Below are 14,284 nucleotides of genomic sequence, written 5' to 3' on the forward strand. Positions count from 1 at the left end.
TTTTTAATGTATCATTTAAATACCCAAGAAGCTGATTTTGCAGATGTGTTTTCCTTTCTCCGGGATGAACCGCTTCCTCGCGTACACCCCGGACTGACGTTTTCCTGATCATCACGCGGGCTGTTTTTAGATATTCAGCCGAAGCGTCAAATGTTGATGTGTGAAAGGAATCTCTCTGCAGCAGAGATGGGTGCACGTTTCCAAAATTACACTCATAACAGTTAATTAATTGACTCAATTTGTGCCAATGAAATCACAACTGCCGGGTTAGACTAACACGGTTTGAGTCAATGTGAAAGATGGTGATATTTTTATTTTGTGTGTGTGTGTGTGTGTGTGTGTGTGTAATTAGTGTAGTTTTTAGAGACCTGAAGAGTTTAACTGGTTATGTAATTCTCAAGCGGTAAAGCAAAAATCAGAGATTATATAAACATAAGTTGTTGTTTTTTTCTATCTGGTTGATTCTTACAACCCCTCATGATTTATTTAGCGACTCATTGACGTGTGTTTTAATGGTTAATCTCCTAGACTTCTGATTGAAAGTTGCACAACAGTGTAACCTCCCAGAGCTCACATTGGCCTCACTCTACTTGAAAGATACCATCATGTACCAATACATGGTTTAAAATTAATACTTGTTTTTAAAATGTCTCATTTGCCGTTGCTGTGCAACATGTGCCAGGGCCTCCATTTAAACTCCGTTGTCCGTTCACAGCTTCTGTCACTGCATTTCGGGTGGAAGCGAACATGGCGACACATCTCCCTCGCACACGTGTGCAATGGCATCGTGGTGCACGCAAAGCGTCTCACATATTAACTGCTTTCGTCAAGAAATATGTCCTTGAGATACAGTTCGACTTGTTCAAATCCAACAGTCGGAGGCTAAATGTCTGAAATGGGTCTGTGTCAGGTTTAATCCGCACCTTATCATCTCTGTAAAACTATACAGGAGAAAATGCAACAGGTCTTTTCCCCGTTAAACATATCACAGATTTAATTTCTCTTCGAATTCCTCATGCTTTGTCGAACTACATATCCCATAATTCTCAGGCACTGTCCGAGCTTCGTGTTGCTGCAGTGGTTGAAGTCCATCTGAAAAAGGTTTTATCTTTATTTTATTTTTTTTAAACAGATGTTCTAGCCCCAGTTCAGGAATATAATCACAATTCGGTCTTATTTTGGGTTCGACAAGATCTGTGAAGTAAAACCGGGTTTCTGCAGGGTCTTACAGAATTTAGGCTAACAATTCTAAATGTTAACCCTTTGAAAAAGTCTTAACCCTTCCGTTGTCCTCGGGTCAAATTTGACCCCTTTTACAAATTGTCTATATCAGAAATATGAAAATCATTTTAACCAAATTACCACAAAAAAGGATTAATTCCATGCGACGCTCTTTACAAATTCAATCACTTTCATTGTATTTTTTGGTGTAAATTAAAACGGTTTCCAATCAGCGTCCATACATACGCTCCTCTGATCTGAACTATTAGTCAAAATAATTCATAATTTTTGCTTTATTTGCTCAAATATTGGGTATAATGCTATGCAAATGAGGGTTATTGACCATGGATTAGAAAAAGTAGTAAAACTGGTGGTAGTAAGGTGGCGATAATGAAATAATAAAAAAAATGAATGCGTTGAAAATGTCCAACGTCGAAAGGGTAAAAAAAAAACCTTTTTGAACACAATTAATAATTAAATTCGTAATATTGTGTTCTAGGTCTTAAACAGTTTTAACCCTTATGTTGTCATTGGGTCAAATTGACCCATTTTCAGTAAAAAAAAATAAAAATGGGCCGTTGAAATAAGCGCTGAAAATATAAACATTAAAAATATCTTTAAAAAAACAAACACCAAAAACGTAAAATAAAGCACCCACAATATTGGAAAAAGTGACAAAAATGTCGGAAAATAGGGAGTAAACCTGTCTTAATGTGCATGCTTTCCATGGAGCGCTACTTCTACTGCTCAATGAAGTGTCCTGCAACGCTTCTTCTTCTTCTTCTGTTGTAGTTCTTTCTGTTGTTAGTCCAAATATAATTGACTGTATTACGACTACAAACGAGACCAACGTGCACCTTGTTTTGCAGCCGATCAAACCAACCGTCCCAGGGAGGAAGTGGGGGAATTGTTTCAGACCATGTTCCCGGACTCTGACATCAGACTTTTTTTTTTTTTTTTTTTTTTAATGATGTCATGATATACAGGTCTTTAAATTTCATTCACAAAAGTCTTAAAAAGTCTTAAATTTGACTCGGGGCAACCGAACAGGGAGACAAACCAGGAGAAGTTGTCTTCCCGTTTTGCCCCTTATCTCAACGTTTTGTTGCTTTTTACACCATTTTTTTTAAAGGAGTTTTTGTATTTTTGATGGGTTTTTTTCCTCTCGATTTTGCCGCTTTTTCCAGCATTTTTCACCCGTATTTTGCCCTCCTTTAAGGGTCAACGGGTCAAATTTGCCCCGAAGACAACACGAGGGTTAAATCCACCTCCACCTCCGTGCTTGTGTCGTGTGAACTTTGAGCTCCTTATCGTTGTCTTCTGTTGTTTCAGATTATCCGCTGCACCAGTTAACAGGAAAAATAAAATAAAAAAATACTCTCGTCAATCGTTTACAGCCTCGTTCCACTGAACAACTCCCGACAACAAGTTTCCGCGTGAGTAACATGTTTGACCATGGAGAAATCTCCCTGGGAACATTCAGCAGGAGGGGGGGGGGAACTTGATCATCAAGTATTTGAAAAGCAAGTGCTGGCTGGAGGAATGTGAGGGACGACTGCTCCGTGTTTACCAGCAGCTGCACTTGTTTTCATGAACATATGGTGCTTCAGACTCATCCCATTAAAAATGGATTTTTCTTTTTCTTTGTTCACCAAAACTCAGTTCCCGACAACAGATGTTCCTCAGTATCTGACGTAGAGGAAGAGGCTGTGTTAGTGTTCGCTGGTAACGGTGAAATATCTTAACAAATTGGCCAGATAGGCTAAAGTTGAAATAACACACGAGGCTGACGAGGTGACTTGTCCTGTAATGAAGTCGACCCGTGAAGACTAGTTGTTGTTGTCACACTGGACAACGAACACTGTTGACTCTGCATCCCATGTGCCACTATTATCATTACATCTGTGCACAGACTCGCATTTGGGCAATTTCTAAAGTGCAATTTAATAATTCATGTGTACTTTATTGTTAAATACTCTTAATACTGCTATATTTTGTACATTTATCTATCTCCGTACACTTACCTATCTTGCTCTCATCTTTATTTCCCCACGGTAGGACAAATAAAGGTTTTTTCTTATCTTATGTTAACAACTAATGGGGGATCCCAAATAAGACTTAAAATGAATAAATGATATCCAACCAGCACTGTGGACCGCCGGCCGTTCAGGCAGATAAACCGCTCCGGGACCCGGAGGTCTCGATCTACCGGCCGGTAGAACTCCGCTGGATGATTGGCCACTTTCCCGTTTTCTGCGTTTTTAGTTTCTTAGATCTCCAAAATTAAGAGAGATATTAGGCGTACTGTCTCCACTCGTAACCTGTCAACTGCTGAGATAAGAAAATTAAAACCAAAGTCAACTCTAATACACAACACCATGTTTTGGATTTCTTCTGATCGGGTGTCCCACAGGTTTCCGAGAAGATGAGTCTCCATGCCGGCTGAGTCCCGCTGCCTCACATACGGTCACGGGGACCAGCAGAGCTGACTGTGAGTACCCTGTAACCAGAGACCGTTTGGTCTAGAGCAGGGGGGGTCAAACTGATTGGAGTTTGTGGGCCACATACCTCTAATAGGATCTCAAGTGGGCCAGACCAGTAAACCACTCCAGAAAGATCAGAAACTGAGTTTCTGGTCAGCTTGATGTTGCAAAGAAGCGCTCTAAGGCCATTGTCTGAAAAAACAAATGTGTTATGGACCCAGGAGAGGGGGGGCAGAGGGGGGGGGGTAATATTCAGAGAAAAAGAAGACTTTCTAAGATTAAAGTTGTACATTTATGGGAAAAGGACTTGGATATTCTCTGAGATTTAAGAGGTAAATTTGGAAGTGAAATTTATTACTTCCCTTCAATTTTCACACTTTTGCAGAATCATCCTGTGGGCCTGAATGGACCCTTTGGTGGGCCGGTTTCTGTCCCACGGGCCGTATGTTTGACACCCCCTGGTCTAGAGGGTCTTTGTTGGAACTGTGCCAAAGATAACAGCTTCAAGTTCTGGTTGAGGAACTTTGCCCGACACAAACAGGTCAGAAAGCCGATAGAGGTCTATGGATTTAGAGGCCTCTAGAGGGGAAAAAACTCAACTTGTTTTCCAATTTTTGCTCGTTATCAGGACATTTTATAGATCCATGCATGTTGTTTTAGTGCGGTGAGACAGTCGTACTTGTCTGTACATTCTGTGTAGGTTTAGACCATATCTATTTATTACTTTTATTGGCTTCATATGTCTTTTTCTGTAAATGTTACCAGTTGTACTCCCGTAGTCTTCCATGCAAAAAAGGATCTAAGTCTCCATGATATTACAAGATTAAATAAAGGTAAATCATAAAAAGAATCAAAATCTTCATCATTTCTTTATATATATATTATATATATATATATATATATATATATATATATATATATACCACTCACACAAGAAAAAAAAACACTTACAGATGGTCTTGTTTTTTCTTCATACACTACATTACCCACAAGTCAACGTAACTACAGACAGTTCTGTCAGAGATTCAGGTGTGCAGTGCTGGTATTGGAAAGTACTGGAGTGTATACACGATCCGATACCACGTAAAAGAAACCCGAAAGAAAATCTACGTTAAAGTAGTTTATTTATGTTCTTTTTTCCCGTTATAACCGGCTGTCGAACTGGATCAAAATCAAAAATTCTGCAGGTTTGTGTTTCACAAAGAGTTCAACCTGAGCCAGACCGACGACGAAGACAGAAATCATACAGGGATAGTAGTCCACAGCTGTTAAAACATAATGAAATATACATGTATACGTGTATATATAGGCTATATATACATGTATGTAACACAAATGTACAACACACTGGAATCGGATCAGGAAGCAAATAGCACGGACATTCTAGGCACTCGCTTTTTTCTGGACGCCCCCCCCCCAAAACAACCGCCCAGCCAACGCTGACTCGTGACATCACTGGAGTCAGCGTCCTTATACAGCTTGCTTTTCACATAGGCAGTAATACCCCCCCCCCCAAAAAAAAACAAACACCTGGAACACACACCTGATGTGTACAATCGAGACTAAATAACTCAAATGGACACATGCTGAAGAAACGGCGTAAAGTAGAGCAGTGACATTTCAACCCTCGTGTCGTCTTCCCGTCAAAATTGAAAATCAACACTTTTGACGCTTGTTATCGATGTTTTTTACTTAAAAAACAAAAAAACAAAACATTTTTTGTCCCTTTTTTTCAACACTTTTGACGCTTTTTTCAAAGTTTTTTCTTTTTTTTACGTTTTTCAACACTACGTAACACTAACTTATGGTCAATAAACCTCATTTATAGGAAATTATACCGGATGTTTGAGTTAGAAAAGCAGAAATTAGGAATTATTGAGACTAAAATTAAAGGAACGGATGTTGATGGATAATCACAGACTGGAATATGTCAACTTTTACTCAATACTATTTCAACAACACTTCCATTTGTTTTACAATGATATAAAATTGAATAAGACCCAAAATTAATGAAAGTAGAGATTTGTACTTGGCAAAGAGCGTTGGAATCAATCATGTTATTTTGGGGAATTAAAAAGAACATTGATATAGGACAACATGAGGACAACATGGGGACAACATGAGGGTTAAAAGAGAATAACAAAACACAAAGACATGCATGACGTCATATGTAGCGTGTCCATTTACACAGCACATGGAAACAAGAAGGACAAGCAGCCATTGGTTAAACAAACAACAATCCACAAACAACATTTCTGCAGAATGACAAGAATAAAACTTCACATTCATAAAAAAGTGTCCATCATAAGCAAACATTAATGCACACATAGAGCGTTAAAAATCCAAATCTGGCTAATTCCAGTGTATCTGTACAGGTAGCATTGAAGTCAAATACTTCACATGTATACATTTGAGTATGCATGTTTCAGTCTGGATTCTAGTTCCAGTCTTTAAAGCGTAACTCTCGCCAAAATGCACCCGAGGGTCTTTTTTTTGCAAATGTACCCGAGTCAAACGTTTAAGATTTACCGTCTTCTCGTTCTTCGGTCAAACGGCCTTTTGGATGGGAGAGCTAGGGGCGCTACGATGATAGCATCAAAATCAATGTTTTCAAGTGTCTTGTACAACGTGATCTAACTGTAGAGCAAACAGGAGGGGGGGGGGGGCGGGGGTGCGGGGCGCATGTGTGTGTAAGGGACTTGTTGGAAGAGAAACAAGATGGGGAATGTGTGTATTTGTAACTGGTTCAAAGGGTCATTATGTAAAGAAACTTGATCTTTTAACGTTTACTGTGGCTAAATACAGTAACGTACATATATTACAGTAATACAGTACCATAATCATATGCAGACATATATACAGTATGCAGTACCTAATACAGTATGCAGTAAATATGTACAGTTTACAGTACCATAAGTACGTATTACATATAGTACATATGCAGAGACAAGTCATGTACAGTATGACACGTAACGTATGTACAGTATGCAGTACCTATATACTGCAGTATGCCAGTACCCTATATACAGATGCGACCTATTACAGTATCAGTACCCCTATATACAGTATGCAGTAACATGATATACATATCAGTATCACTATATACTAGTAGGACAGTACCCTTATACAGTACACAGTACCATATGTACAGTAGATACAGTACCATATATCAGTATGCAGTACCCTATATACAGTTTACAGTACCTACTGTAAAGTATGCAGGACATATATACAGTATGCAGTACCCTATATACATATGCAGTACCCTATATACAGTATGCAGTACCATATGTACAGTATACAGTACCATATATACAGTATGCAGTACCACATACAGTATGACAGTTACCATATGTACAGTATGACTAGTACCAGTATACAGTATACAGACCATATATACAGTATGCAGTACCATATATACAGTATGCAGGACCCTATGTTACAGTTTCAGTCCCTATTACATATCAGTACCGATAAAGTATGCCCAGTACCCTATATACAGTATGCAGTAACCATATACAGTTTACAGTACCAATGTAAAGTATGCAGTACCCTATATACAGTATGCGTACCCCTATACAGTATCCAGTACCCCCAGTAGCAGTACCTATGTGTGGTAGTAGGGACTGAACATGTATGCTTTCAAATGAAAAAGCTTAAAATCTCTCTTGGGAAGAAAGTTGTGGAAAGTGTAGAAACCTTTTTCTCACAACCTGTCAGAATTTAAAATAAGAAAATAACACATTTTTACAATGTTGGGGTGGGGGGAGGGGGGGGGGGGTGTCTTTCATATTCCCCCACAGAAATCCCCCTAGATCCAGAGATGCTTAAATGTAGGAGTGCAGCGAGGATCTTCCAAAAACACAGAGCTGGTGCAGGATTGTCCCAGGGCTCGGGGGGGCTCAGGGGGACTCCAGGGGGGGGCTCCAGGGGGGGGCTCCAACCTGGCAACCCTGGATATTACCTCTTCTGCTCTGCTGACATCTCTAGTCACGCACTAAAAGGTTTTGGGTAAAAGCATCTACAAATTTGACATATTTCAGCTTACATACATTAAAATCAACATGCTGTCACATTCAGACTAGTCTAAAGCAGTGGTGGAGTGGAACTAAGTACATTTACTACAGTACTGTACTTAAGTCCAAATGTTGAGGTACTTGTACTTTGCTTGAGTCTTTTCGTGCCACTCCGCTACGTTTCAGAGAGAAATTATGTACTTTATACTCTTTATACTACATTAATCTGACAACACATTAGGATTTAAACGCGCGTGTAGTTCATAAAATACAGTGTTTTATTATTAACAACTAAACTATGCAACAATATAACGGCCTACAAGTCCAGCTGATTAAAGAGTTGATTGACAGAACTATTTGGATCGTTTCCAGTTTTTGAAAATGTGAGAATTTCTCTGCATCGAGGACTTTTAACATTTTAAGTATACTTTCCTACTGCCACTCATGTAGTTTTACTCAAGTAACATTATCAATGCAGGACTTTAACTTTTAACAGAGTATTTTTACACAGTGTTGTATAAAGTACTTTCACTGAAGTAAAGGATCGGAGTACTTCTTCCACCACTGGTACACAGTCCAACGCTGGCAGGAGAGGCAACGTTGCGGTTCTGAGTCCCAGACCCCATGAACCAATGCTCATCCTTTCGGTCCTGGTCCTCCTCGCTCTGCACCTGCTCTTCTCCTGAGAGGAAGATGAGTGGAATGAGCGGAGGGACTTTCTAAAAAAAAAAAAAACAACTTCCTGACGTGGTTTGGAAAAAAGGGCGAGTAGGAAGACAAGGCTTTGCGCTCCATCTTGGCATCTTCTCCAGCAATTTCTCTGCCTCGGTTCCTGCAGCCTTCATCATCTCCTCCTCCTCCTCTTCCTTAAATAAGCCCGTACTTAAACCAGAAGGAGGAGGAGGAGGAGGAGGACGTTTCGCTGTAAGCCATCCCTTTCATCCCTCCGTCTCCCGCTCCTCTGCTCTGAGATCAGACGAGCTGGAGCAGGATGTCCTGGAAGGTGTCCAGGCCCCGGCAGGAGTTCCTCAGGGGCCCGTCCGAGCCCAGCTGGGCAGCCAGGAGGAACAGCTTCCTGGTCTGGGTCACGGGGCCCAGAGACAAGGCTTCGTGCAGCTCGGACACGCTCGCGGCGTCGGGCTTATCCTGTGAAGACCGTGAAACCGGTTACACTCGGCTGAATGAGACATTTTCTCTTTTTTTTCCAAAATACAATATACACAGGCCCAGTGTTATAGGACTTCTATAGTACTCAGGATCAGTTTTTGAAGGTCTCTGAATCGACTGCATTTTTACTCAGTCTTAGATAAAGAGAAGTCGAGATTTCAAGTACAACTGCAGGGATTTTGTCTGATTCATGCCTATGTCTTAAATCTAGCAAATTCAACCAATAACTTGACTTATATTTCATTTGAAATGTGTTACCGTAAACCCCCTCCCCCCGTCCCCCTTTATACGCACTCCCAAGAAAGTCAATGCGGGAGACAGGATAAGAAGCTCTGGCTTAAAAATCTGGTCTTGTCTCGGTCTCAATACACTCTGGTCTTGGTCTTGTCTCAGTCTCAATACACTCTGGTCTTGGTCTTGTCTCGGTCTCAATACACTCTGGTCTTGGTCTTGTCTCAGTCTCAATACACTCTGGTCTTGGTCTTGTCTCGGTCTCAATACACTCTGGTCTTGGTCTTGACTCGGTCTCGCCAAGACAATTGTACGGTTAATCGCAAATATTTCACTTCATTGTATGGCCGAATGTGGAATTGTTACAGCTCTAGGGTGAGTGTTAGATGGTCATATTCCAGCTTGATTTTAACTTTTTATTTTATCCCAAAGTCCCAAAACATCTGTATAATAGTAGTACAAACTTTAAAGTTCACTTCAGTGTTAAGTGTCTTAACCCTTCAGAGATTTAACTTTTTAAACCTGTTTAAGACCTTTCTGTTTCCCAGAAACATAAACAACCAGATGTATCCCACCTAAAAATGCTGACTCGACTTCCCGAAAATGATATTACTATTAACTTCCATCCTACTTCCCAATGTGTCATCCCAAATAGCTAGATGTCATATTTTCTAACGTTAGTTGTGATTATAAGTTAAGTGTGTGAAGACAGCGACTGGAACGCCACCCTCCTCCACAGAGCATTCATCCCCGGCTAGAGTCTACAGATGTCCGCCTCGTTTTCTCCCCCCCCCCCGCCACATCTTTCCCAACACACGGGTTCTGGAAACATCCTTTCTGTTATCGTTTGAGTGTGAACAGTAAAACGACGCGCCGCACGCAGGCCCGCAGGAAGAGAACCAAAGCACAAGGAGTGGTACCGTGGGGAGCGGGAGAAGCCAGGAAGCCCAAGCAGGGGCGGGAAGCCAGGATCCCTGTCAGAAAGAGCTCCACTACGGGAGTCATAATGCTTTTATTTCTCATCATCTGGTGCTTTCTCTGGCTCAGAATGGGTCTTTTTGGGTGGGTGGGGGAGACTAAGACAGATCGGTCTGGGGGGGGGGGGGGCTACTACACAGATCAGTCTAAGTCGAGTACGAGTAAAGGCAATGACACCATGTACCTTATTTGACAGAAATCTAAGAGACACTTTGGGTACACACGTACGTGTGTGGTGTGTGTGTTGGGTTGTGTGTGTTGTGTGTGTGTGTGTGTGGGGTGTGTGTGTGTGTGTGTGTGTTGTGTGTGTGTGTGTTGTGGTGTGTGTGGTGTGTGTGTGTGTGTGTGTACACCAACAAGGTTATCTTCCTTGTTAATGAAGATTTAAAGATTAATCTAAGTTTATTGGACTTGTCATTGCGCGGCCCCCTCCATCATTTCCGGGGGGTTGGGATTCCCAATCCCTTTAGTCAGATAATATCTCCCAGGTATCTCCCAGATATATCTCCCAGATATATCTCCCAGGTATCTCCCAGATATATCTCAGATATACTCAGATAATCTCCCAGATATATCTCAGCCCCCGTATACTCCCAGAGGTATAGCCCTCAAAGATTATATCTCAGATATACTCAGATATCTCCAGATATATCTCCCAGTATCTCCAAGTATCCGAATTATCCAGATATCTCCCAGATATCTCCAGATATCTCAGTATATCTCCCAGATATATCCAGATATATCTCAAATCTCCCCAAGATATCTCCCAGGTATCTCCCAGAGATATATCCTGAGTATCTCCCAAGATATCTCTTCAGATATCTCCCAGATATCTCCCCCATATATCTCCCATATATCTCCCAGGTATCTCCCAGATATCTCCCAGATATATGTCAGATATCTCCCATATATATCTCAGAAATCTCCCATATCTCTCCATGTTCCATGATATATCTCACGATATGCTCCCAGATATATCTCCCAGTATATCCCATCTATCCCCGATATCTCCCCTATATATCTCCCCAGATATCTCTCAGAGACTCATCCCCCCCAGATATCCTCCCCCAGATATCTCCCATATATCTCCCATATATCTCCCAAATATACTCCCCATATATCTCCCAGATATCTCTCCCACAGATACTCACCCCAGATATCTCAGATATCTCCCCATAGTATCTCCCATATATCTCCCCCAGATATCTCCCCATATATCTCCCCCAGATATCTCCCATATATCTCCCATATCTCCCATATATCTCCCCAGATATTCTCCCAGATATCGCCCCAGATATCTCTCCCATATATCTCCCCAGAATATCTCCCATATATCTACCCATTATATTCCCAGATATCCCCATATATCTTCCAGATATCTCCCATATATCTCCCAGATATCTCCCCCAGATATATCTCCCAGATATCTCCCAGAATCTCCCCAGAATATCTCCAGACCCCAGATATCTCCCAGATATCTCCTCCCCCGATTATCTCCCAGAGATCTCCCCCAGAGTATTTCCCATATATCTCCCCAGAGATCTCCCAGATGACGCCCATATGAATCGCGCCTATCTCCCAGATATCTCCCATATATCTCCCCCAGATATCAGATTATTCTCAATCTCCGAATGGATATATCTCCCATTCCCAGATATCGCACAGAGTATACCCCCAGGATATCTCCCAGCAGTCATCTCCCAGATATCTCTCCCCCAGATATATCTCCCAGATATCATGAGCTCACTGGGCTGCACCTGCTCTGTACAGAACACGTTAAACTCCAACGACTTCCCGATGAGTTTGCAATGAGTTTCATTTTCAGATTCCTCCTTTTTATTTTTGGCCAATATTGCGAATAGCGCTCAGTACTCGGAGGATGAAAGCGGCGGCGCTCTCGACAGTAGATGTGACGGATGCTCCTGCTTCCCTCGAAGCGTCATGTTTAATTCCACGAGTGCCTCGCAGGGAAGAGATATGAGAGGAGGAGGAAATGTAGAAATGTTTATTTCACGAGTCTGATGATCACGGCTGTGTAACTGTTCCACTTACAACACGCCGGCCTCTGTTTTGTGCACTTTTATGTCAAAACCTAGAGCTTTTCAAACATCAAAAATGTCATTTATTAAATGTATTTGTGTCAAAATGACATGTAAACATGTTTTCTGAAAGACATTAAAGAGGAAGTGGACAAAATCTTCCAGATGGATTTCCCCTCGGACCCTTTGTTTTTCTTATTGGACATAATACCTGAAGACTTGCTCTATAGAATTATAATGTAGAGCAGATGCTGGCAGCTTCAAAAGAGACGCAAGAGTGTGAACATTATGGACTAATTAGTGTGAAGGTAGTCTCAAGTGGGTTAGGGTTAGAAGGTTAGGGTTTTATCTGTCTTAATGTTTTTATTTTGAACTGTTAACACTTGTGTTTTATCTGTTTTATGAATTTTGTTGAGGAAAAGGAATAGGTATAAAGGTTGTGTAATACAGAGAAAAGACAGACTCTAAGGGTAGCACTTTAAAGAAAAAGTGTTAATGTGTAGTGTCGAAAGATCTGAAAATCGCGCGAAGACGGTCGTTGAGTAGCCACGAAAGGCAGCGCTAGACCTGTTTAATTAGTGAGAAGAAGAGTCTAAGGAGACGAAAGGTAACGTCTCTAAAAATAGAGTCGTGAAGGGTAGAGACACTGAGGGGGATCACCAAAGGAGCACTAACATGGACTAATTAGTGGGAAGGTAGTCTCAAGGGGGTTAGGGGGTTAGGGTTAGTGGGTTAGGGGGTTAGGGGGTTAGGGTGTGGGTTAGGGGGTTAGGGGGTTAGGGTTAGTGGGTTAGGGGGTTAGGTGGTTTAGGGTATTAGGGGGTTAGGGTTAGGGGGTTAGGGTTAAGGTGGGTTAGGGGGGTTAGGGTTAGGGGTTAAGAGGGTTGGGTACGAGGTTAGGTGGGGTTAGGTTAGGGTTAGGGGTTAGGTGTTAGGGTTAGGGGGTTAGGTTTAAGGGGTTAGGGGGTTAGGGTTATGGGGTTAGGGTTATGGGGTTAGGTTTAGGGGGTTGGGGTTAGGGTTAAGGGGTTAGGGTTATGGGGTTAGGGTTGGGGGGTTATGGGTTAGGGGGTTAGGGTTAAGGGTTAGGGGGATAGGGTTTTATCTGTCTTAATGTTTTCATTTTTAACTGTTTCTACCTGTGTTTTACCTGTTTTTTGTCTGTTTTTTTAACTGATTTTGTGTGAAGCCCTTTGATTTGCCCTGCTGCTGACATGTGCTCTCCAGATAAAGCTGCCTTGCCTTGAGGTTCTTCTTATGACTTCTTAAAGAAATCAATGGCTGCCTAGAATGGTACAGTGGGAGAAGTTTATCTATAAAAAGCTAAAACACAACAACAGCCAGGTTTGCAGCTGTGACATTCATCTTAAAAAAAGGGATTTAAATGACTTTACCTGCTTGTTTCCCAGGACAACCACGGGCAGCTGGGGCTCCGCCCTCAGCAGGCGGTGCAGCTCAGCCTTGGCCAACGGGAGGCGGCTCCTGTCAGAGGAGTCCACCACGTACACCAGAACGTGAGTCTTCCTCAAGTAGTCCGACCAGTACCGGCGCAGGTCCTCCCCCCCGCCGACTGCAGCAGAGAAAACACCAACGTATCGTTACATATAGACTCTCTGCTTTGAATTCCAAAACTTACTTATTTTGCCTTTTGGCTTCACCCATTGAGGTTTAACTCAACCAAAAGTCTGGATTTTCGTGACGGATGTGTGTTTTACGACACAATATATTCATCTACTTATTAAAATACTCCCCCAACTTGTCTCCATATACGGTATACTTCCAACTTTGACATTGTAGATTAGATTAGATTAGATTAGATAATACTGTATTCATCCCACAGTGGTTTTCTACAGTAAAAGCAAAAAAAAGTAAAACAAAGGCAAACAACAGACTATAGACTGAAAGTAAAGTGGCGTCAAAGTAAGGTATTGTAAAGGTATTGTAAAGGTATTGTAAAGGTTTTGTAAAGGTTTTGTAAAGGTTTTGTAAAGTGCGGTTGGCATAGTACAAAAAAAAACATTGCAGTGTAAGTGACGTTAAAATTAAATTGACTATGTAATTAAAGTAATACAGCAAAAGTATATCATGACATCAAACAATAGGTATAATTTCCTATAAATGAGGTTTATTGACCATAAATTCCAAAAAT

At 41.4% G+C, this 14,284-nt stretch overlaps 1 protein-coding gene across 1 annotated transcript in view; it reads right to left on the bottom strand.

Moving 5' to 3' along the window:
* Positions 1 to 8,650: 8,650 nt before the first annotated feature.
* Positions 8,651 to 14,284, bottom strand: part of arl10 (ADP-ribosylation factor-like 10) — a 46,791-nt gene continuing 41,157 nt past the window's right edge. Inside the window, exons 3-4 of the mRNA XM_032534646.1 lie at positions 13,530 to 13,705; positions 8,651 to 8,866 (exon numbers count right to left, since the gene is read on the bottom strand). Coding sequence (XP_032390537.1) covers positions 8,693 to 8,866; positions 13,530 to 13,705 — 350 coding nt within the window. The 3' untranslated portion in view covers positions 8,651 to 8,692. The remainder of the gene's footprint in view (positions 8,867 to 13,529; positions 13,706 to 14,284) is intronic.

The sequence above is a fragment of the Etheostoma spectabile genome, chromosome 13 (genome assembly GCF_008692095.1).
Source record: "Etheostoma spectabile isolate EspeVRDwgs_2016 chromosome 13, UIUC_Espe_1.0, whole genome shotgun sequence".
In the NCBI taxonomy this organism is placed as follows: domain Eukaryota; kingdom Metazoa; phylum Chordata; class Actinopteri; order Perciformes; family Percidae; genus Etheostoma; species Etheostoma spectabile.